The sequence below is a fragment of the Gossypium raimondii genome, chromosome 10 (assembly GCF_025698545.1).
Source record: "Gossypium raimondii isolate GPD5lz chromosome 10, ASM2569854v1, whole genome shotgun sequence".
Classification (NCBI taxonomy): Eukaryota; Viridiplantae; Streptophyta; class Magnoliopsida; order Malvales; family Malvaceae; genus Gossypium; species Gossypium raimondii.
In genome coordinates, this window is record NC_068574.1 from 655,421 (window position 1) to 677,184 (window position 21,764).

A 21,764-nucleotide genomic window follows, 5' to 3' on the forward strand; every position below is an offset into this window, starting at 1 on the left:
TTTTAACAATTAAACCTAAATTTTTAAAACAGAAAAAATAGAGAAATTAAATTTTAAAAAACTAAAATTATGATGATTAATTTCAATATATACGAAAGATTAAATAAATTTCAAACATATTATAACATCTAACGTTAAAAATAAGTATTAAATTTAAATTATAAAATTGTTTGATATATATTATTTAAAATTAATTATGGAATATAATTAGATTATTTGGTAAATATAGATTTTAAATTATAAAAATAAAATTTTACATTTTATCATTAAATGTAAACATTTAATCTTATTTTAAACGTAAAGTTTTTATAAGATAATATAATATTAAAATAAATAAAATTAAAAATATTCTCAATTAAATAGTAAAAAAATCTTGTCTACTTATTATTGAAAATATTTTTCTAATTCTCGATTCATTTAATTTTTTCCCAAACAATAGTTATTAAATATAATAATCAAAGGGCCGAAACGAAGAGGGTAAGCTTTGGCTTAGCTTCGCCTCGGGGAAAGTACAATAGATTTTTAAGATTCTCGGTGCCTCTTTGTTGCCGCATATTCAGCCAAAGCCAGGCCAATATAAACGTAGCTTCTTCAGTTTTGTCTCAATGAATCGAATGTCGCTATATTTAGCTAACAAACAATACCGTATATCAATCACACTTTCCCTTGCATTTTTTTGCAGCTATTGAAGTCCTCCTTTTGTTTCAAAAACATAAGCACCTGCCAAAGAAAAAATTAATAATAACTGACTTGTTCTTTGTTATGGTAGAATTTTCCAGATTTAACTTTTATACATAATCGCATCCTTCTATTTTATTATATCTGTGCCAGTCATGATAGTTAAATGTTTTGAACAAAATGCTAATCTGTATTTTTTTTTAAAAATCATCCCTTCCATTGTGTTAACATGAAAGTTTTCTTTCTTTTTTTTTTTTCTTTTGAAGGATGTTTTAAAGAAAAATCATATTAATATTTTAACAAAAATAGTTAATGGTGTCAACCAATGCAGATATTGGCATTAATTTTGGAGGATTTATAAAAATTTTCAAAAATTGTAAGGGGTTTAATGAGAATTTCAAAAAAAATGAGGGAGCTTAATTGAATTTTTCAAAAAAAATTAAGAGCCTAATGAGTTTATTTAAAAAATTTTGGGCAGGCCTAGAACTGGTTGACTAAATCCCAAGTTAAATCCTTGAGCAACTCCTATATCCTAAAAATAGGAATTAAATCTCAATTTTGAAAATAATAGAAGGACCAAAACTATAATTTAACCTTTTATGTTAATCAACCTCAAAAAAATGGATTAATAACAAAGGAAGACATAGCACTTTACCAAGCGTAGGCATTAGCAAGGATACAATTGCGGTACCAACAATCTTAAGCAACAGCCCCGTCTTCATCATATCCATGATATCGATATGCCCCGTCGTGAACCCGACAATATTCGGCGGAGTCCCGGTGGGAAGCATAAAAGCCAATTGTGACCCGATGGCTCCCGGAACCATAAGCGCCAACGGGTGAACATTCACAGTCCTTGCCATTTGGCTTAAAAGTGGAACCACGAGTGTTGCGGCCGCATCGTTCGATGTTATGAACTCGGTGATTATAGCACTAATTAGACACACGACGGGGGCGATAGCGATATACGGGACTTGTTCCAAGAAATCTAAGGCTTTGGATAATATGTCGGCGAGTCCGCTAGATTGCATGCCGTCGGCGATGGCGAAACCAGCACCGAGTAACAAAATTATGTTCCATGGTAGTTTCTTGCATTCATTCCAGTCCATCAGTTTCTCACCTTTTTGCTTCCCGTTCGGGAGGATGAACAAAAGGGTAGCCACCATTACCTGCGTGCATGGTTTAAAAAGATTATATTCACTAAACAATATTTCTTATCACACCAATTTTGATTTACAAAGTTTCGGTTAAATTGAGGTTTTGGTCCCTCTACTATATTCACATCTGGAATTTAGTCTATGTGTTCTAATAATTTGGCATAATTTTTTCTCTAGTTCTATAATATCGTTATTTAGTTCAAAATAGTTAACGTCATTAACTATTATGGTTAAAGTACTAAAATTTATTTTTTTTCCCACAAGCGATCATCCAAACTAGAAAATGATATAATGATAGATTTAATCCTAATATTTATTTATTTTATCATATTGTCCCTAAGTTTTTTTATTACTTTAGCCTTCAACATAAAATTTAGTCAAATTAAAATTTTTTATAGAAAAGATTATTGCACCATAGTTTTTAATGGGAACTCGTGTGGAGTCCACGTGTACATAAAAATTATAAAACTTTCAATAATTTAAAAAATTAAAAATTTATCCAGCTCACTAATGAAGTACATAGGGCTGCTACGTCAATGACATTAAAATTTTAATAATTCAACTAACTTTTCCTTTCAAAAAGTAAATTGATTAAAATTTGAAAGTTAATGATCAAAGTGATCCAAAAATAATAATTAGGGCCAAACTAATAAAAAGAGTAAATATTAGGAACTAAATTTATCATTATGTCCAAAAGTTCCATGTTAAAATGGTGTTTCCTTATTATTATTTTAATTGAAATAGTTAACGGTATTAGCTAATTGAATTAAATAATGAGATTAAAAAATAAAGAACTAAAGTGTAAAGATTAATAAAAAAGTTCAGCATAAAAAAGGGACCAAAACTATAATTTGACCTAATATTTTTATTACTCACACTGACAGTTCCATCGCCTGCACGGCCATGAAAGAGAGCTCCCCATCCTGGAATGTCTTCTGTTATGCTTCTGGTCATCCACAAAGCTATCGTCGTCTGCATTTTACCTTTGTTTATTAATATTTGTTAATTTAGTGACAAAAAAATTAATTAATAATAAAAAATAACCGCAATAATTAGAGAAAATTAAGAAGAAAAAAATGTAAGGACCAACCCCAAAGACAGCCAAAACCATCTTCTCAGCAAAAGCCATTGGACCTGCTCAGAGTTCACACCAAAAATCTTGGGTTAGATTGAAATATATATATGTATTTCTCTTCAAATTTTGAATTGGTCAGACACTTTAATTGTATCTTAAAAGTATCAATATTTGATCAAGTCCTTTAAGTTGTCAATCAATTCAAATTTAACGTGAATATATTTAAAATACATGGATTAAATTATAAATATGTGCATACCTATTAAATGAACAAGTTAGATCTAAGGGCTATTTTTGTTTAGCAAAATATATTAAAACCGTTCATACAGTAAGTACACGCATTTATAATTTGACCCCACATATTTTAAATATAGTCTATGTCAAATTTAAACTAATATTTAATATCCAGTATAATCAGTAAATGGAAGGAAAGATATGGTATTGATATATAACAAAATTTCAATTAAGATATTTTAAAGTACAATTAATACCAAAAGCATAAAAGCAACATAATCAGTATAGGTGTTTATGAGTCAAAAAAATTATCTCAAACTTGGCCCAGCTACTGTTTAAAAAAATAAATATTTATTTATTTATTTAAAAGGGCAAATTATAATAGAGGACTAATTTTATTCTTTTGTATTGTGAAAATTGGTGTGTCTAACAAAATAGTCAGGTAATGAAATGTGACATGCCATGTGTATATCATATTAACGTATAGAGACTAATTTTTAACGGTCTAAATGAATGAATTTTTTACAAAAAGATTAATTTACTTTTTGATCCAATATATAAAGACTCATTTACTCATTTTTTTAGTAAAAAATATAATTTAACTCCTAGTGAAAGAGTTGCATGATACTTTTATATTGATTGAGAGACATGCAATGAAATTAACCCAGAAAAGTAAAAAAGAATCACGAGGTTCTTACCCAAAATGTCAAGTTCTCTCTTGAGGTGAGCTTTGTCCAAGTAAGCAGCTAAGGCCATACTAGACCCTTTAGACAAATACAACAAACAAAGTATGACCCACAAAGCCAAGAATATTAGCAAAGCCAAAGGGAAACCGAAAAAGAACCACGTGTTGAAACTGATAGGCTTTGCTTCCGGGAAGGAGCTCTTCCAAATGGCAGCCAATATAAGGTTGACACCTGTCCCCGTCAAGGTGCTCATTCCCCCTATCGGAGCGGCGTACGTGACCCCAAGAACCACCGCCCTACAGAAGTTGTTGATAGGGGTGGCGGCCCTGGTGGACCCGTCGGTGGGATTCACGGGGAGGCGTTGTAGGATCCCAGTGGCGACGGGCATCATCATCACGGCGCAGGCAACGTTGTGCATCCACATGCTGACGAAAGCTGTGGTGGAGCAGATGCCGAGTAAGAGGAAAGGTGGGCTCACTGGCTCACCGCAGAACCGCAAAGTTATCTGCAATTTTCAACGGCACCACCATGTTCATGTTCTATATATATACTTCGAGTCCCAAAGCTGAAGCTCTAGTTATAATTATGTAGAAAGATTCATGCTTTTGGTCAAATTATGGTTTTAGTCCCTTTATTATATTTGAAGATAACCCGAGTTTTTCGTTTTTAAGAAAAGAAAACACTAATTCCAACATGTTAGACACGGTTTTCAATGAGTTTTGATCAAAACAGTTAACAATTTTAGCTTAAAATATAAAAATAAAGGATTAAATATAAATTATTCTTTTCAGGGACTAAAATAGAATTTCAGTATATTAACTTATAATTTTATTATTTATGAGGGGATTAAATTATAATTTTTTCATTTTCAGGGCAAAATGTTTCTTACTGCTGGATTTAATATGTAACTATTTATACTAATTAACGATGTTATAAACATAAAGGACCAAATTATACAAAATAAACTACCCAAATTTAAGCACAGTTGAAGGAGCAAGATCACAATAACCATTTTTTCGTATGTATTGAAAAAAGTAACTTACATTTAAGGCCAATCTTCTATGAACGTTGTACCGTTCAACAGCAAGAACAAGCATGAAGCTACCCAGAAGCAGTGTAACGACGTCGTCCATGTAAGACCGAGCAACACCATCGGCGGAGGCAATTCCGAAAAGCGGAAACAAAAAGAGAGGTGCTATGGAGGTGATTGGCATCGGCACAGCCTCGGTTAGCCACCAAGCGAACACCCACGCCGTCACCGCTAACATGTTCCGGCTAGTCGTCGGGCCATCGAAGGTGACACAAAGGCAGATTACGGCACACAAAAGGGGACCTGACAGGATGCAGAAATTTTTAAGTGTAGCCATGGATTTAAGTGAAAAGGGTGGTGGTGGTGGTGACGACGGTTGGCTTCGATCGTTGACGGGGAGAAGTGAGGTTTTGGGATCATCGTATGCCATTTCTGCTTTAAAAAAAGGTGTCAAAGATGGATTATTAGCTCAACAATGGGGAAAGGGAGGCTGACTGGCTGAGACGAAGCTTGTTCTTATATTTGAAGCCATGGAGGTTTAGGGAAGTGAAGGACAATTAACACGGATATGAAATTAAGATGGTTTAATTTGTGATTTTAGTCCTCAGTTATGCTAAAATTTAAAATTTAATACTTTAATTTAATATAATTTGATTATTTTTCTTTTGTAATGTCATTGATAGGTACAAATTGATAATTCTCTTTAAAAAGTTAACTTTAAGCATTTGATCCGCATGTAAATTTCCTAATGGTTAAACATATTTTGTTTTAAGGGGCTAGAAATGAATAAAAGAAATTTGGGAGGCTAAATATAATTTTATCATTATATTAATTTGTCGTTTTTTAAAAATTAAAGGAACTAGATAAAAAAATGTTTCATTTTTAGAGGGACCAAGACCAGTGCTTCCCTTCCATCCACTTGGACTATGTGGCCGAAGTTTTCATGTACTAGATTAATCAAATTATGTAAAATAAAAGTAAAGAGTTTAATTTTTTAACTTTTAGCATACTGGAGGGATTAAGATCATGATTATACCAAATAAGATTTGGGTATTATAAAAAGGGGGCAAAAACAGAACTAATTGAGACATTTTTGGGAAAGGTGTTGGATGATAGGCCAAATAAAAAACCACGTGTATATATTCTAGAACTTACTTTTAAACTAAAGCAATAGTTGAAGAACTTTGTTGATTAAATCCTTCCCTACAATGATTGAATATTATAATGTAAAAATAGTAAAAATTTTCAAATATGATAAATGTTAGATATATGGTAAAGTGCGTTCATTCGTTCACTGTTTCAGGTGTGATTTAGATTCAAATTATATTAGTTGTGTTTGTTATTCGGCATTACCCTATTATTGTAATTTATTAAAAATATTATTAATTAGGAGTAAAGTCTGTAAAATGTTTTAGATTAATAATTTTTAGAATTTTAGTTATCGGTTAATTCGGTTTGAAATTGGGTAATTAACTGAATTAACGAAATATTTGTTGTCTTCAAGACTTATGTAGTGTTTAGATGTTAACTTTCAAGATTCATGTAGTGTTTCTAATGTATTATTTGTTGTTTTCACCTATATTTAAAGTTTTTTAGTAATGTATTTTATATATTTTATACTTATTTTAATCAAAAGACAAAAATATATAAATTTCGATTAACCGATCGAATTAACTGAAATATTTTGATTCTATTAACGGTTAAATTTTTTACATTTTAAATAATTTAATTAATAATAATTCGATTCGAATATTAATTGAACCCATAGTTAAAAAAACCCCTATTCTTACCTACTATCCTACCCAAACAAATTTATTTTCAAATAATAAAATGGATCAAAATAAATGTGATTATAAAAAAATATAAAAACATTATAAGCAAAAGAGGATAAAAAGAAGTAGAGAGCCCCAAGACAGGTACGAACATATTTTTGCCGTTTTAGGACATGAAACTCATCAATGTGTGTGTATTGCGCAAGTGTCAATTTTCAGTTACATGTTTTTGGGAGCAAAATTCGACGTGTTATGCAAATGAGGAACACAACACACTTCCAAAGCATTGGGGACAGCATCTAACAAGAAAAGAAGTTGTTGCTACCTGGTACAGGCTCACCTGTGAAAATTCCTAGAAGCTAATGAATCTTCCTACATGAACCCTTAGCAGCCCAACACCAACAAATTAATTGGTAAAATATAAATTAGTATGTGTATATTAAATTAATAAGTAAATTAATCTTTTTTGTTAAGAAATGTATCCATTTCTACTATTAAAAATTAACGTCACTAACAAAATAATCGAACAGTTTCATGTGGCATAGCATCTGTACCTCATTCTGCCATATAAGGAACAATTTTTAATAGTAAAAATGGATGAAATTTTTAACAAAAGGATTAGCTTATTCTTTGATCTAATGCACATGGACTAATCTGCCCATTTTTTAAGTCAACGGGGTAAAATGCAATCTTACTCCTAATCTAAGGGCATCCATGGTACTTTTACCAATTAAAGGTATATATATACATATATATATATATATATATATATTCACACACCTTTAATTACTCTTTGATCTAATGTATAATGACTAATTTGAACATTTTTTTGATAGATCGGCCACAATGCAATCCTACTCCTACTCTAAGGGCATCTATGGTACTTTTACCAATTAGAGGTATATATATTCAGACACTTTTAATTGCTCTTTTGTCTAAGATACAAAGATTAATTTAAACATTTTTTAGTAGATTGGCCAAAATGCAATCATGCTCTTAGTTTAAGGATAGCTATGGTACTTTTACCAATTAAACATGTGTGAATATATATATATATATATATATATATATATATATATATATATATATATATATATATATATATATATACACAAACATTAGCCAACAACATAAGGGATCAATGGATAAATTGTTTCTTGACATCCCAAAAATCAAGGTTTAAACTTTGTTATTATCATGCCGATTAAATTTTAGCTTGATTGGCATGAGCATTGTTGCCAATACAAAAGAACGTGGGTTTGAGTGAGCTGAAGCGCATTATCCTCCTATTTATGAGTTTGGGAAAATCTATGAGTAGTTCTAGACATTGTGTCAGAAAAAGGTTAAATAATTCAATTGAGTTTTCATATAATTTTAGTTAGTAACATAATTTGAATGAAAGTGTTATATTTTGACATGGTTTCAACATTTCATACAATCCATTCTCATATAATCAATGACTTAGCGAAGAAAAAATTATGATACCAATCTTTTTAACTAAAGAATTGGAGAATACCACATCTAAAATTAAGGATGTTTGGCAATTTGGCACCCTACCATATATATAATATTGTCTAGCTGTAAATAATGTTTCTTCATTTATGAATAAAGTATTAATTTGGATAAGATTAGGTTAGGTAAAGCAAGCAATGACTTGGTGATGTCCATTTTTCACATCCCCATCATATCTTTGCTTCTGTATTATGAATATTATATATATAGCTTTCATGTGATGTAGGTTTTGCTATTTGTTTTGCTGTGTGGTTTGTTCAATCGAGTCCTCCACCGTATTCTGATGATTAATGTACTTTGTATGCAAGTATAATTAAGAATATTTACTTCAAACGTCTAATTCAGTATATATATTTATTAAGGAACACAAATATTATATGTAGGATATGATAAGCACGGTTTTGCAATACTGAAAGATAAAATAACCTCTCACTTTCATGCAACGTAGAGTAGAGGATTTAGATTAGGTTAAATTTCTTTGACATATTCAATAAAAAAAAAATTGCCCCTTCTCAATATCCATATTATTAACTATTTGTATGGTGTCTGGCTGCTAATTTGGTTGCCATCAATGGTGGTACCCCAAACCCTTAAAAGTTGTACAATTAAGTGAAATTAAAATATATAATATGGTGGCGGATTGAGTTTTAGTTCGATTAGTGTTGGTATTGTTGTCAGTATAGGAGGACATGGGTTCGAGTGCGCTAAAGTGCATTATTCTCCTATTTAAGGGTTGGAGAGGGATTATAAGTAATTCTAAGCATTGTATAAAAAAGAACAGATATAATCAGAACCTATAATGGGATTAATTATATATAAAATATGATGAATATGTTTGTTAAGAATTTGAGATTAAAGATAGATTAAAATATGTATTATATATAGGGTAAATTACACCTAAGGTTATTAAATTATTAGTAAGTTTACGTTTTCGTTATTCAATTTTAAAAAGGTACAAAATGGTCCTTGAACGTTTCAAAAATTTTCATTTAAGTTATTGAACTATTCAAACGTTTTCATTTAACTCATTAGGTTATTAATTTTTTTTTTTAATTTCGACTAGCAAGTTCCAAGTAATGATTCAATGATTTGTATAGTGGATCAATAACCATTAACGAATAGAAGAACATACTTTAGATCCAAATTAATCTCATGGTCAGCACCAAAGATCGAAGAAGGAAGATGTTTGAATTTTAATTTGCAAATCTTGACATTCAAAGTTATTTATGAGAAAAATTGAACTGTAGAAGAGAAGATATAAAAAAAACTTTCAATTGGTGCAAGTAATGCAAATATAAAAGGCCATACAAAAACAATTTTAACCAAATCATAAAATTTACTAATAGTCTACTAAATTCTAGCGTGCTCTTAAAAATTGTAAGTTCAAATGAATTTAAATACATAATAAAATATATTCATTAAGAGTTTAAGTAAAATCAAATTGTTCTGAGTTTTGCTGATCGGTTTTTCGATTTTGATTATTTTGATTTCAGATCATTTCGGGCTTGAGTTTAGACGATATCAAAATTAATGTTATCTTAGGTTTGAATTGAAATTGAACCAAATTTTGAAGAGAACAATCAAAATTTAAATAAAAATTATTTAGATTCGACATAAAATTAACAAGAGCCTAAAATAATTGGAAGGGTGGAATTTTCCTCTTTGCTTCTCTAGAACTGGAATATGGACCAGCTTGTAAGACGAAAACTTATACCAGTAGCTGTTCATATGGTCCTGATGTTCAGCTGACGAGTTTTTTCAATACTGCTTCAGCTCGATGCTCGAATTTAGGGAGTGCCCAATCGTGCTGGACTATGTCAAGACCATCTTTTTCAGCACTAAGGCTCTGCCATGAATGAAGAAAATAGAAGGATTAGTTTGGAGAAATGCTAGATTAAGAAATTAACATAGTTAGCTCACAAATGAACCTTTGCTTGTAAAAGTTGAGAAACAAGCAAAAATAGTTCCATTTATATATATATATCAACCATTGAAAAAGGAAATGCCTTCCATGATACTATTACTATAGAAAATCTAATGCATAGCGTGCTTGGTAAGAAAGAAAATAAGGGAGATGATCATTTTTCACCCTAATGCATAAAAACAAATCATTCCAAATTGAAAAGAAAAGCTGAGAGAGATATGTAAGCTAGTTCAAAATTATGCATTTTTCAGAATAAAAATAAAAATCCCCTCTTGTTTATCAACTCCACCAGAAAATTTCATCTTTCATTCCAAGCACACCAATAGAAAGAAAAAAAAAATATTTTCATCTTTCTAATTCTCTTTTCACTCTACCAAGCAAAGCCTAAAAAGTTCCATGCAATTCTTATCATTTCGTTATCGATTTGACCCTATAGCAAACAGTGAGGAAACCCCAAGGATTCTCAACAGATGAATATCATGAAGCCAAAAGAATGGGAGGTTTCTAAAAGGAGGAGAAAACCTAAGCCCTTACCTAATAAAGACCTAAAAAAGAAAAAGATACACGAGTTCGCAAAGAATATTGACTTAGATATGATAGAGAGCACCCAGAATACACTTAGATATGACTTTGGCAGTCCAAATTGCATGGTCAATAGAAAAACTAGTGGTGCTGCCAGTGGCAGTGTTGGTCTATCATTGTAGGAATTGAATGCTCATTTCCCCATCTGAACGATTTTCTAATTGACAAACTAACATTGCAACCAATAGAAAACCATAAACAAACAACTGGCCACACATGCTACTTAACGATCTCCATTAAAGAGAGAAAGCACAGGTTGAAGAGGAATATAAGACCATGTGAAATTAAATTAGACATCTGAAACTTGCAAAACTCTCTTCAGCTAGCAACACTCAATCGAGAACAGATTGACTAAAATACCTTTGATGGATCAAAGCCAAATCCACCCATCTGCATCATTCGCTGTGTGTCATCCATTGCTGCCAAAAGAAATCACAATTTACAGATGAAACCCTACAGATAGATGATGACTCCAATAACCAAAGAAAGGGCAGTACACAATATGAAATAAAATGTAACAGGAAGTTCATGATCCGATACTAACCATTTTCCTCTCCCAAAATCAGACTAAATAAACCCCTCAAACCAAACAAATTGAGAAAATACCTGGAAATGAAAGAATTTGTGAATAAATTGTAGTATTAAGCTAAGGTCTCTAAACAATAGAAGAGCTCAGAAAAATCAATACCATGAGCGGCTACTAACATAGCTCACATCAACTGTGCTAAGGTCAATTCCATTCTGCAACATTGATCTGAACCTTTGGGTTAATGGGAAGGGTATTTTGGCTGCAAGAAAGGAACACAGAAAAATAGAAGAGGATTCATGTTACTGTTTACTAATAGTGCATAACATGATCAATTATGTCAGAATTTTGATTCCCGTACAACAAAAAATTGTGTCATCACCATGTCATAAAGAGTAAAAATTAGAATAGCTCCAATTAATTGGAAAGGGCTAATTTTGGCAAATTCAGAACAGCAAATGCATGAAAACAATTCTGTAAATGAAAATATAAATTCAATCTCGAATTAAGCATTAAAAGGACATACTCAGAAATCATGGAAGTAAAACAGTAGTAAAGAACCAAACCTGCAACAAATCCAGAGAAGAAAAAGTTGACCCAGGCAAAAGTGAGAGTCTGAAAGTAACAAAAGTTTACACAAAACAGTCAGTTCGAAAACATGAGCAAACAAACCAGAGAATGTGAACACTAAAGGTCTATGCACCATTAAAATACCTGAGGTATAATCATAGACAGGTTTTTCTTCATCATGTCCATAGCCATGTTAGGGTCAGAGAACATTTGTGCTTGTGCATTCTGAGCCTGGCCCTTGGGGACAAACAGTAATCCATTTTCCTACAAAGCCCAATATAAATTCCATTAATTTTCTCCTTTTCTGAGATAAACATATACATAAAGGGATTATTTTCATCAAATTTAACCCGATTTTTAGAACTCCATTAAGCTTAATACAGCTGCCACAGCTTCTTGATTAATTGCAAATTGGTTTCTGAAAAAGAAACTAAACTGACTGAAGCCTGATTACAACATGCTATACTTTAATTTTCTCCATTTCTGAGACAAACTATATACATAAATGATAATTGGATGATTTTCATCAATTAGACCCAACTAACACTCCATTAAGCTTTAAATTAGCTGGAATTCACATCTTCTTGATTAATTTCAATTTGCTTCTAGAAAAGAAACTAAACTGATCGAAGCTTGATTACAACTAGTGATTCTTAATGAATTATCCACAAACAGTTCAACAAAGCTTTAAAAACGAAGAAATAAACTCAAATTTCAGAAATTAACAATCACTAGCATAAACTTTGGCAACAGTAAGTTCTAAAATAAGATGAAAAAGCATACCTCATTGCTGAAATAAACCCTACGAGATCGAAAAGACTTGGGAGGGATAAAATTTGCAGCACCTCGTAGATTCCGAGCCCTAACGATTACTTGCCTGAAAGTAAAAAACTCGAGAATATGTGAATCTGAGACTTATTAGCTTATCGATTTAAAAAAACAACAAAGAAAAGAAAAAGTTGGGAGAGACGTGCCCTTCTTTGACGATCTTAGGATCGGGAACTTGAAAGGAGCGCATAAGCTTGGAGACAAAGTAGCGGAGGACGCCAATGAGGACCATCACTACCGAGAGGGGTATCAGCACCCAATCTCTGATCGCCGTGTCTAGAACCAGATCTTCCGCCATCGCTGGATCCTACTCTGATCTCTGCTCCGCCTCCGAGGGAAAAAAGAAAGATTCTTGGCTTCTGCTTTCTCTCTAGCCTTTTACCAGTGCCGTATCGCTTGCGTCTTTTGTCGTTTTGATTCGCTCCTTTCCAAGGAGAAAAATGTGCTTTAAGCCCTTGTATTTTTCATACATTTGAGATTTAATCCCCTACTTTTCAATTTTAAAAATGCATGTTTAATTGTTAACATGTTAAAAAATTTCTATAAAATTCTGATTTGTTAAAACACTATTTATTTAATGGCTATCAAGTGATTTCTTTTTTTTTTAATTGAAAAGGTTACACCAATAAATTTGAATGAAGAACTTTAAGGTGATATTAACAATTAGATTTGAATTTTGAAATCTAAAATGTATATAGACTAAATTCTAAATTTCTGAAGAGAATAAAGACTTGAAGCAAAATTTAACCTTTATTTTGTTCAAGTTGGAGATGTTGATTTGATGTATTCTAAGTATACCAACTTATATTGACAACAAATTTTATTTTTGACATTAAAATTTTAATTGCAATAGCTAATGGTATAACTATTTGAATTAATTAATGAAATTATATAATGATTATATTATGCCAATCAAGGATGGTTGGACTAGTCGGGAGAGCTTGACTGTTATTTCAGAAATTATCGCACAATTCCGGGGCTCCTTTGCACGTGACAACATGTTGTCACTCCATAACTTATGTTCTTGGCGATTTAGTGTCAACTATTGACAACTCTGATATTAGGCCGTGAGCAGGGGTGAATACAAGGGAGGCAAGCAAGAGCCCTGCCCCTCCCCAAAAAATGGAAAAAACATTTTGAGTCTTTAAAACTCAATAAATTTCTAAATTCACCCTCGCGGTGAGTGTTTTGGTTAAAATCGTGACCTTAGTGTGCCCTTGCTGCCTCGTCCCTATTAGATCCATTTGAGACGTGGATGGTTTGACTCGCTTCGGCTTTGATTCAAAAGGCTTGGCTTCTGATCTGTTCAACCTTTGGGCCCTTTGGTTAAGGGTAGCCTTGTACAATTTGGTATAGTAGAAGGATCAAAACCATAAATTGACCGAATACAACAAGCATTAAACTAAAGAACTCAACTCTAATAAGCCAAGGAGAGAACTCATACTTGAATTACACACTAAGACACTCGAACCAAAGCCTACTAACTCAACCAAAACATCAACATAGTGCTAGATGTGACATAATTAATTTCTTGAAAACAAATTTTCGTATTCAACACTGAATCAATGCGATTAAGAGTTTTGTTTACCGGCAATAAGCTAGAACTGAACTGATCAGCCTAGCCTAGGCTGCCTGGCCGGCCCAAAATTCGACATAGAATTAACAAGAGCAGAAAGAACTTGGGAATGTGGGAGTTTTCCTCTTGCTTCTCGTAGGGCTGCAATCTAAACTACAAACCTAGACTTGGTATCTAAAGGAGTTTCATCTTTTACCCATCGAAAAGCTTGTAAGATGAAAACTTCAATCAAACTACCCCCTTTTGACAGCTGTTTATACGCTCCCGATGTTCAGCTGACTAGTTTTTTCAATACTGCTTCGGCCCGATGCTCGAATTTAGGGAGTGCCCATTCATGTTGGACTATGTCAAGACCATCTTTCTCAGCACTCAGGCTCTGCCATGAATGAAGAAAACCAAAAGATCAGAAGGCATGGTAAATTAAGAAATGGAAATAGCCAACTCGCGAAAGAACCTTTTCTTGTAAAAGTCAAGAAACAGGCAAAAGCTTGTTTCAGTGGGAAACAATTTCGAGCTGCTTTACAAATTTAAATGATATATATCAACTGACTAAAAAGACAATGCCTTCCATGATAATGTTGCTATCACCAAAATAACAGTTTGGTTGATCTTCATTCAACTAAAAGTCCCATGCAATTCTTATTTGTGATTGATTTGACGAGGAAAAGCATTAGCTCAAATCCCATCCCAAGGATTCTCAACTTGTAAAATATCATGACGCCAAAAGCATGGGAGATTTCTAAGTGATGGAGAAAAACGGTAAAAGTACAATAGAGGCCCCTATACTAGGACTCAGATCACATTTTACTCCATCTACTAAAAAATGGGAAAATTGGTCCCTGTACATTAAATCAAAAAGTAAATTGGTCATTCTGATAAAAATTTCATCCATTTTCATGGTTAAAAACTGATCCATGTATGTCAGCATGAGGTACACGAGGAATATCACGTCATTGTTTGGTTATTCCATCAATCATGCCAGTTTGTAACAGTACAAATAGATGAAAATTTTTAATAGAAAAGACCAATTTGCTCTTTGATGTAATGTACAAGGACTAATTTGCCCATTTTTAAAGTAAAAGGGACAAAATGCAATCTGACTCCTAGTATATGGGCCTCCATGGTACTTTTACCGGAGAAAAACTAAGCCCTTAACTAATCAAATGCCTCAAAAAGAAAAAGGTGCGAATTTGCATAGAAGAATTGACATAGATAAAAACTCAGGCAGCCCAAGTTGCATGGACATTAGAAGAACAAGAGATTGTGGCAGCACAATAGCAACTAGTGGTGCTGCTGGTGGCAGTGTTGGTCCATTGTTGGGGTAATTGAATGCCCCATTCTGAACAATTTGTTACTTGACAAGCTAACATTGCTGCCAACAGAAAATCATAAACAACTGGCCACACATTCTACTTAATGATCTCCATTAAAGAGAGAAAGAATAGGCTGAAGAGGAATATAAGACCATGTGAAATTAAATTAGACATCTGAAGCTAGCAAGACTTTCTTCAGCCTGCAATACTCAATGGAGAACAGATTGATTTAATACCTTTGATGGATCAAAGCCAAACCCACCCATCTGCATCATTCGCTGTGTATCATCCATTGCTGCCAAAAGAAATCACAATTTACAGATGAGATAAACAATGAGTCCATAACCAGAGAAAGTGTAGTACACAATCTAAAATAAAATGTAACAGGAAGTTCATGATACTAACCATTTTCCTCTCCCAGAATCAGACTAAATAAACCCCTCAAACCAAACAAATTGAGGAAATACCTACAAATGAAAGAATTTGTGAATAAACTGTAGTATTAAGCCAAGAAAGTCTAAAAAAATTAGAAGAGCTCAGAGAAAAAAACCAATACCATGAGCGGCTACTAACATAGCTCACATCAACTGTGCTAAGGTCAATTCCATTCTGCAACATCGATCTGAACCTCTGAGTTAATGGGAAGGGTATTTTGGCTGCAAGATAGGAATACAGAAAACAGAAGAGGAATCAAATTACTGTTTACTATTAATGTATGTCATGATCAGTTAAGTTAGAGTTTTAATTCCAATACAAAAAAATATTGTGTCCATCACCATATAATAAAAAGTGAAAAAAAAAATCAATCTAATATGCATGAAATCAATTTCGTAAATAAAAATATAAATTCAATCTCCATTGCAGAATTAAAAAGGAAAGACTCGGAAATCATGAAAGTAATATAGTAGTAAAGAACCAAACCTGCAACAAATCCAGAGAAGAAAAAGTTGACCCAGGCAAAAGTGAGAGTCTAAAAGTAACAACAGTTTACACAAAAAAAGTCAGTTCTAGAACATGAGCAATCAAACCAAAGCATATGAACACTAAAGGTCGATATACCACTAAAATACCTGAGGTATAATCATAGAGAGGTTTTTCTTCATCATGTCCATAGCCATGTTAGGGTCAGAGAACATTTGTGCTTGCGCATTTTGAGCCTGGCCCTTGGGGACAAACAGTAATCCATTTTCCTACAAAGTCCAATATAATTCCATTACTTTTATGCTTTACTGACACAAACAAATACATAAATAGATTACTTTCATCAACTTAACCTGATTTTTAACACTCCATTAAGCTTAATATTAGCTGCAATTCACAGCTTATTGATTAATTGCAGTTTGCTTCTAAAAAAGAAACTTAACTGACTGAAGCCTGATTATAACATGTAATACTTCAACTTTCTCCTTTTCTGAGACAAATATATACATGAATGGACTATTTTCATCAATTTAACCTGACATTTAACCCTCCATTAAGCTTAATACAGCTGCAATTCACAGCTTCTTGATTAATAACAATTGGTCACTGGAAAAGAAACTAAACTGACCCAAGCCTGGTTACAACATTTGATACTTGAATCCTCTTCTGAGACAAATACGAACATAAATGGACTATTTTCATCAATTTAATCTGAGTTTTAACACTCCATTAAGCTTAATATTAGCTGCAATTCGCAGCTTCTTGATTGATTGTAATTTGCTTCTAAGAAAGAAACTAAACTGACTGAAGCCTGATTACAACATGTGATACATCAACTTTCTCCTTTCCTAAGACAAATATATACATAAACGGATTATTTTTGTCAATGTAACTCAATTTCTAACACTCCGTCAAGCTTAATATTAGCTGCAATTTGCATCTTCTTGATGAATTTCAAATTGCTTCCTAAAAAGAAACTAAACTAACCGAAGCCTGATTACAACACGTGATACTTAATCCATAATCCGCTAACAGCTCAATAAAGCTTTAAAAGGAAAAAGATAAACACAAATTCCAGAAATTAACAATTACAAGCATAAACTTTGGTAAAATAAGTTCTAAAACAATATGAAAAAGCAAACCTCATTGCTGAAATAAACCCTCCGAGATCGAAAAGACTTGGGAGGGATAAAATTTGCAGCACCTCGTAAATTCCGAGCCCTAACGATTACTTGCCTGAAAGTAAAACTCGAGAATAAGTGAATCTGAGACTTATTAGTTTATCTACCTAAAAAGAAAAGAAAATAGAGTTGTGAGAGACGTGCCCTTCTTTGACGATCTTAGGATCAGGAACTTGAAAGGAGCGCATGAGCTTGGAGACGAAGTAGCGGAGGATGCCGATGAGAACCATCACCACTGAAAGGGGTATCAACACCCAATCTCTGATCGCCGTATCGAGAACCAGATCTTCCGCCATCGCTGGATCCTATTTTCTGATCTTTGCGCGAAAACAATATTCCGTCTTTTGTCGTTTTGACTCACTCCTTCGATGGTGTTGAACCACTTTTATTTTTCTTTCTTGGTCTAATCATAATGTTAGTCTCTGCTTAAATTTATAATTTAACACATCTACTTCAATTGGGGGAGCCTAGTAGAGAAGCAGGGCATGATGATAAAAATGGTAAATTTTTAATTTAAGTGTTAATTTATAAAATTTTGAAATTGATAATGGTAAAATTATATTTTGATTCTTCTAAAATGATAAAATAATAATTTAATTATGATATAAATTATTAAAATGATAAAATTATATTTTTACTATTGTAAAATATACATTTCGACTCAAAAACATTTTTTTGCAATTTAATCACTTTAATAAAAGCAATTAATGAATTATTAATTTGAACTTTCTAATATAAATATATTAAATCTTAAATTTCAATATTATAATATTTATAAAATTAAAAAATTATAATTGTCTAAATCGAATTATATTCTATTTTTAATTTAAGTTATAAGTAGTTCTTAATTTTTTAAAGTAGAAAATTAAAATATTAAATAATTTTTGAAAATAAATAGGGTAGAGCTAGTCGATTTAAAATTACTCCATTTCTATTTTCGTCTATCTATATATATATATATTTTGTCAAATTTAACACTGTCGTTAGTAAGTATTTTTGTTTTGGTCATTGTTCTATTTTGGATTTTCAGATGTTTCCATTTTTGGTATATTTCGATTCAAATTTAGTTGATAGATTTGTTTTTAAAGCTTTTAGGTGAAAAGTCACCAAGAAAAACAAAATTGAAAAAAAACTAAATCACACAATGTTTAAATGTTGAGGGTTAATTTTTAGAATCAAGATTAAATTGACACAATATATAAACGTTGAGAGTTTAAGTTGCTATTATGTCAATTTTAAAAGTTATCAAGTTATCTTTCCCTTAGTAATTTAACAATCAATGACCAAAAAAGAAAAATTTGAATAGTTGAGTGACTAATTTGTAGCTTTTCATAGTTAGGTAACCAAAAAAGAAATTTATAAATAGTTAGGTGACTACAAGTGTAATTTACTCTAAAATTAAATAAAACACTTCCCCCGAAAAAGATGGTTTTATTGTGTTTGAAGTTATGTCAGTCTCCTGCAGCAACGAGTTTTAGCAAGATCCTTAGCTTGCAATTGCTGTTGCTCTCATTCTTTTCTTTCGTATTAAATCATTTATTTATTTATTTAAATTTTCTGCTATAAAAACAAATTCTCCATTTCAATTTTCATATTGGAATTATAAATTTGCATCCATTAATCAAATCTTGATAAAAAATGATCAGTTCAGTCTCATTTGCTGCCTCTTTAGCTCCATACCATCATACAAAAAGCTCAAATCCCTATCACCATCTCCTCATTTCCCCAAAACCAATTCAACATAAACCTTCCCTCCATAAATTTCACGTTGGAAAAGCTTGCTGCTACAGCAATTTCCGTTCACAGTATTCGAAGCCGCCTTTGGTTCCGGCGAGCTACACTTCGCCGCAAAGGGGGCTGTTAGTGCCGCCGGATGCTAAGAACAAGGGTTCGGGTTCTGGAGAGGAGGATTCGATAGGAGCCTTGGAAACGGTTCTCAAGCTTTACTCGGCGATTAAGAACCAAAATGTACGGGAATTATCTGAAATCATTGACGATGAATGCCAATGCATCTGCAATTTCTTCTCTTATTTCCAACCTTTACAAGGAAAAAAGGTACACTGCAAATTACATATATAGGGTTAATTATATCAGGCGCCCCAAACTATAGTTGAGATTCCAAATTAATCTCCAAACTTCAAAACATTTTAATTAAATCCTGAAAATATTATTATATCAAATAGGGGCATAGCTGGGGCAAGCACCATGGCTCACCAAAATGGTAAATCTACCATTTAACCGCTTCAAAATTTATGAAAATACAGATTAATATAGTAGTAAAATTGTATTTTGAGCTTCCAAAAATATTAAAAATTCATAGACCGTCTAAAGCAATATTTGGAATAACCCTGCTAAATTTTAACGACATTGCTTTTTTTAACACGCCGGATTCAAGTTGTCTATGTTGTAGGTATATATATGCTTAATAATTGATCTACATTTTTTAGAAATACTCCATGTTAGATCTGAAGTAAGATTTAACGCTTGAGCAGACATTTGGCTAGTAGAACGACACAACTGATATGAATTAGAACGTCTTAATTTGGTTAAGGCCTTCAAAATTTTGAGATACTAGATTTGATTCCCACTTTTTTTTTCCTTGCAAATGTGCGAACTGTCCCTCATATTTATTTTGATTGGTTAGTTAGTTGTTGAGTTAGCCATTCAAGTGAGTGCTTGTAATAATTAATTCTATTGGAATTTATAGTAACTTTCAAAAAAAGTTTTAAGGACCAATCCAAAATCTAGATTACAGTTTAGGATGTCTAGTGCAATTAATCCATTTATGTGTTAATGGAGAGAGCAATGTTATAATTTAATGGTCTTTTCATGTTGGCAGCAAGTAATTGATTTCTTCACATCTTTGATAAAGCATATGGGAAATCACATAGAATTTGTAGTGCAACCAACATTGACTGAAGGGATGATTGTTGGCATCAATTGGAGATTAGGTTTGTCCCTTCATAACATTGATTTTTTTTTCCAACCAATTATGGTCTTAACTTTGGAATTCCAGGCAGAGGTTTTTTTAGTGCAAAATTCTCCCTATTATATGTTTTGCAGAGTGGAATAAAGCTCATATGCCTCTGGGACAAGGTTTCAGCTTCTATACTTGCCACGTATACCATGGAAAAGTAACGATAAGGTAATGAATGCATCACCATATGCAACAAGTGACATAATTTTGGCCTAATGATGGTTTTTGACCCTTCACTATGCTATTGGTATAATTCGATCCTCTACCTTTATAATGTTATTGGTATCTTCAAAGTTCAAATTGATAACACTTTTGCTACTGCCGTTAAAGTGATGAAATGAATTTTTACTATTAGAATGTTATTCAAGCTATCTTTGCTGTGAAAAACTTTTCAACAAAAAAAAAAACATCATCACTTAAGTGGCAACAGTTAAGAGTGTTATCAATTTAAACCAACTAATAACATTCTACAACAAAGGGACTGAATTATGCCAAAATAAAAACAAAGGGATTAAATCTCAAATTTCAATATGGTTGAAGGACTAAAATCATAATTAGACCTATAATTTTCATCCTTTACATTGATTTATTTCCTTTTGTAATGCTAAGAATAATGATAATATCTGATTAATATTGACCAGGAATGTAGAAATGTTCATGGAACCACTCCTTCATGTGGAACCATTAAGGCTAGTAAGTGACCTTCAAATTTTCTTCAGCATAGTATGCTATAATTAACATTTGTACTATTATAATCAACCTATTTCCTTATTCTTGTAATGCATGCCTGTGCAGAAAATAATCGGATATCTGACCACCATAATGGACAATATAAGCTCGGAAGTATCGTCTAAAGCCTGGAAAAAGAAGGTCATAAGTGCAGTTCTTGCTCTAATGTTCATAGCTACCATTCTGCTTTTCTCAATGTATTAGATTGCTTGTACTAGGAATCAGATTGTTTTTTGCCCCTCTTACTCAAAAAGTGGGCAAATTAGTCATTGTACTTTAGATAAAAGAGCAAACTTCTGTTAAAATTTTCATCCAATTCTATTACTAAAAACTGACCCCTATATGTAAAATAGTTACACGTGGCATACCAAATGTAACAATCTAGTTATTCTATTATCTATGCCAGCTTTTAAGAGTAAAAATTGATGAAATTTTTAACAGAAAGGACAAGTTTGCTTTTTGATGTAACGTACAAGGACCAAATTACTCATGT

The 21,764-nt window shown here is 32.2% G+C and overlaps 4 protein-coding genes across 4 annotated transcripts; 1 reads left to right on the forward strand and 3 right to left on the reverse strand.

Moving 5' to 3' along the window:
• Positions 1-355: 355 nt before the first annotated feature.
• On the reverse strand, positions 356-5,371 carry LOC105776069 (tonoplast dicarboxylate transporter-like). The gene is made up of 6 exons (XM_052621654.1): positions 4,874-5,371; positions 3,843-4,335; positions 2,926-2,969; positions 2,712-2,807; positions 1,334-1,847; positions 356-720 (listed from the first exon to the last, which is right to left on the reverse strand). Exons 1-6 carry the CDS (start codon positions 5,288-5,290, stop codon positions 683-685), a joined length of 1,602 nt encoding a protein of 533 aa, XP_052477614.1. The 5' UTR covers positions 5,291-5,371; the 3' UTR covers positions 356-682.
• Positions 5,372-9,671: 4,300 nt separating this feature from the next.
• On the reverse strand, positions 9,672-12,966 carry LOC105776076 (uncharacterized). Its single transcript, XM_012598541.2, has 8 exons — positions 12,721-12,966; positions 12,530-12,623; positions 11,891-12,010; positions 11,743-11,791; positions 11,339-11,438; positions 11,195-11,256; positions 11,011-11,069; positions 9,672-9,990 (listed from the first exon to the last, which is right to left on the reverse strand). Exons 1-8 carry the CDS (start codon positions 12,870-12,872, stop codon positions 9,886-9,888), a joined length of 741 nt encoding a protein of 246 aa, XP_012453995.1. The 5' UTR covers positions 12,873-12,966; the 3' UTR covers positions 9,672-9,885.
• Positions 12,967-14,089: 1,123 nt separating this feature from the next.
• Positions 14,090-17,978, reverse strand: LOC105776075 (uncharacterized). The gene is made up of 8 exons (XM_012598538.2): positions 17,710-17,978; positions 17,527-17,620; positions 16,534-16,653; positions 16,385-16,433; positions 16,020-16,119; positions 15,869-15,930; positions 15,700-15,758; positions 14,090-14,526 (listed from the first exon to the last, which is right to left on the reverse strand). Exons 1-8 carry the CDS (start codon positions 17,859-17,861, stop codon positions 14,422-14,424), a joined length of 741 nt encoding a protein of 246 aa, XP_012453992.1. The 5' UTR covers positions 17,862-17,978; the 3' UTR covers positions 14,090-14,421.
• Positions 17,979-19,038: 1,060 nt separating this feature from the next.
• On the forward strand, positions 19,039-21,667 carry LOC105776074 (uncharacterized). Its single transcript, XM_012598537.2, has 5 exons — positions 19,039-19,620; positions 20,405-20,516; positions 20,629-20,710; positions 21,184-21,235; positions 21,338-21,667. Exons 1-5 carry the CDS (start codon positions 19,204-19,206, stop codon positions 21,473-21,475), a joined length of 801 nt encoding a protein of 266 aa, XP_012453991.1. The 5' UTR covers positions 19,039-19,203; the 3' UTR covers positions 21,476-21,667.
• Positions 21,668-21,764: the final 97 nt, after the last annotated feature.

Bases quoted from the DNA above. Each gene is read 5' to 3' on its own strand.
- LOC105776069 (XM_052621654.1), bottom strand. From the start codon at position 5,290: ATGGCATACGATGATCCCAAAACCTCACTTCTCCCCGTCAACGATCGA. The intron at 2,970-3,842 runs GTAAGAACCTCG...AACTCTGAGCAG, and splicing joins GAGAGAACTTGACATTTTGG to GTCCAATGGCTTTTGCTGAG. The intron at 2,808-2,925 runs GTTGGTCCTTAC...GGTAAAATGCAG, and splicing joins TGGTTTTGGCTGTCTTTGGG to ACGACGATAGCTTTGTGGAT.
- LOC105776076 (XM_012598541.2), bottom strand. From the start codon at position 12,872: ATGGCGGAAGATCTGGTTCTAGACACGGCGATCAGAGATTGGGTGCTG. The intron at 12,011-12,529 runs GTATGCTTTTTC...TGGGCTTTGTAG, and splicing joins GGGTTTATTTCAGCAATGAG to GAAAATGGATTACTGTTTGT. The intron at 11,257-11,338 runs GTATTGATTTTT...TTTCATTTCCAG, and splicing joins TATGTTAGTAGCCGCTCATG to GTATTTTCTCAATTTGTTTG.
- LOC105776075 (XM_012598538.2), bottom strand. From the start codon at position 17,861: ATGGCGGAAGATCTGGTTCTCGATACGGCGATCAGAGATTGGGTGTTG. The intron at 16,120-16,384 runs GTTTGGTTCTTT...CCTATCTTGCAG, and splicing joins CTTCTCTGGATTTGTTGCAG to CCAAAATACCCTTCCCATTA. The intron at 15,931-16,019 runs GTATTGGTTTTT...TTTCATTTGTAG, and splicing joins TATGTTAGTAGCCGCTCATG to GTATTTCCTCAATTTGTTTG.
- LOC105776074 (XM_012598537.2), top strand. From the start codon at position 19,204: ATGATCAGTTCAGTCTCATTTGCTGCCTCTTTAGCTCCATACCATCAT. The intron at 19,621-20,404 runs GTACACTGCAAA...TCATGTTGGCAG, and splicing joins AACCTTTACAAGGAAAAAAG to CAAGTAATTGATTTCTTCAC. The intron at 20,711-21,183 runs GTAATGAATGCA...AATATTGACCAG, and splicing joins CATGGAAAAGTAACGATAAG to GAATGTAGAAATGTTCATGG.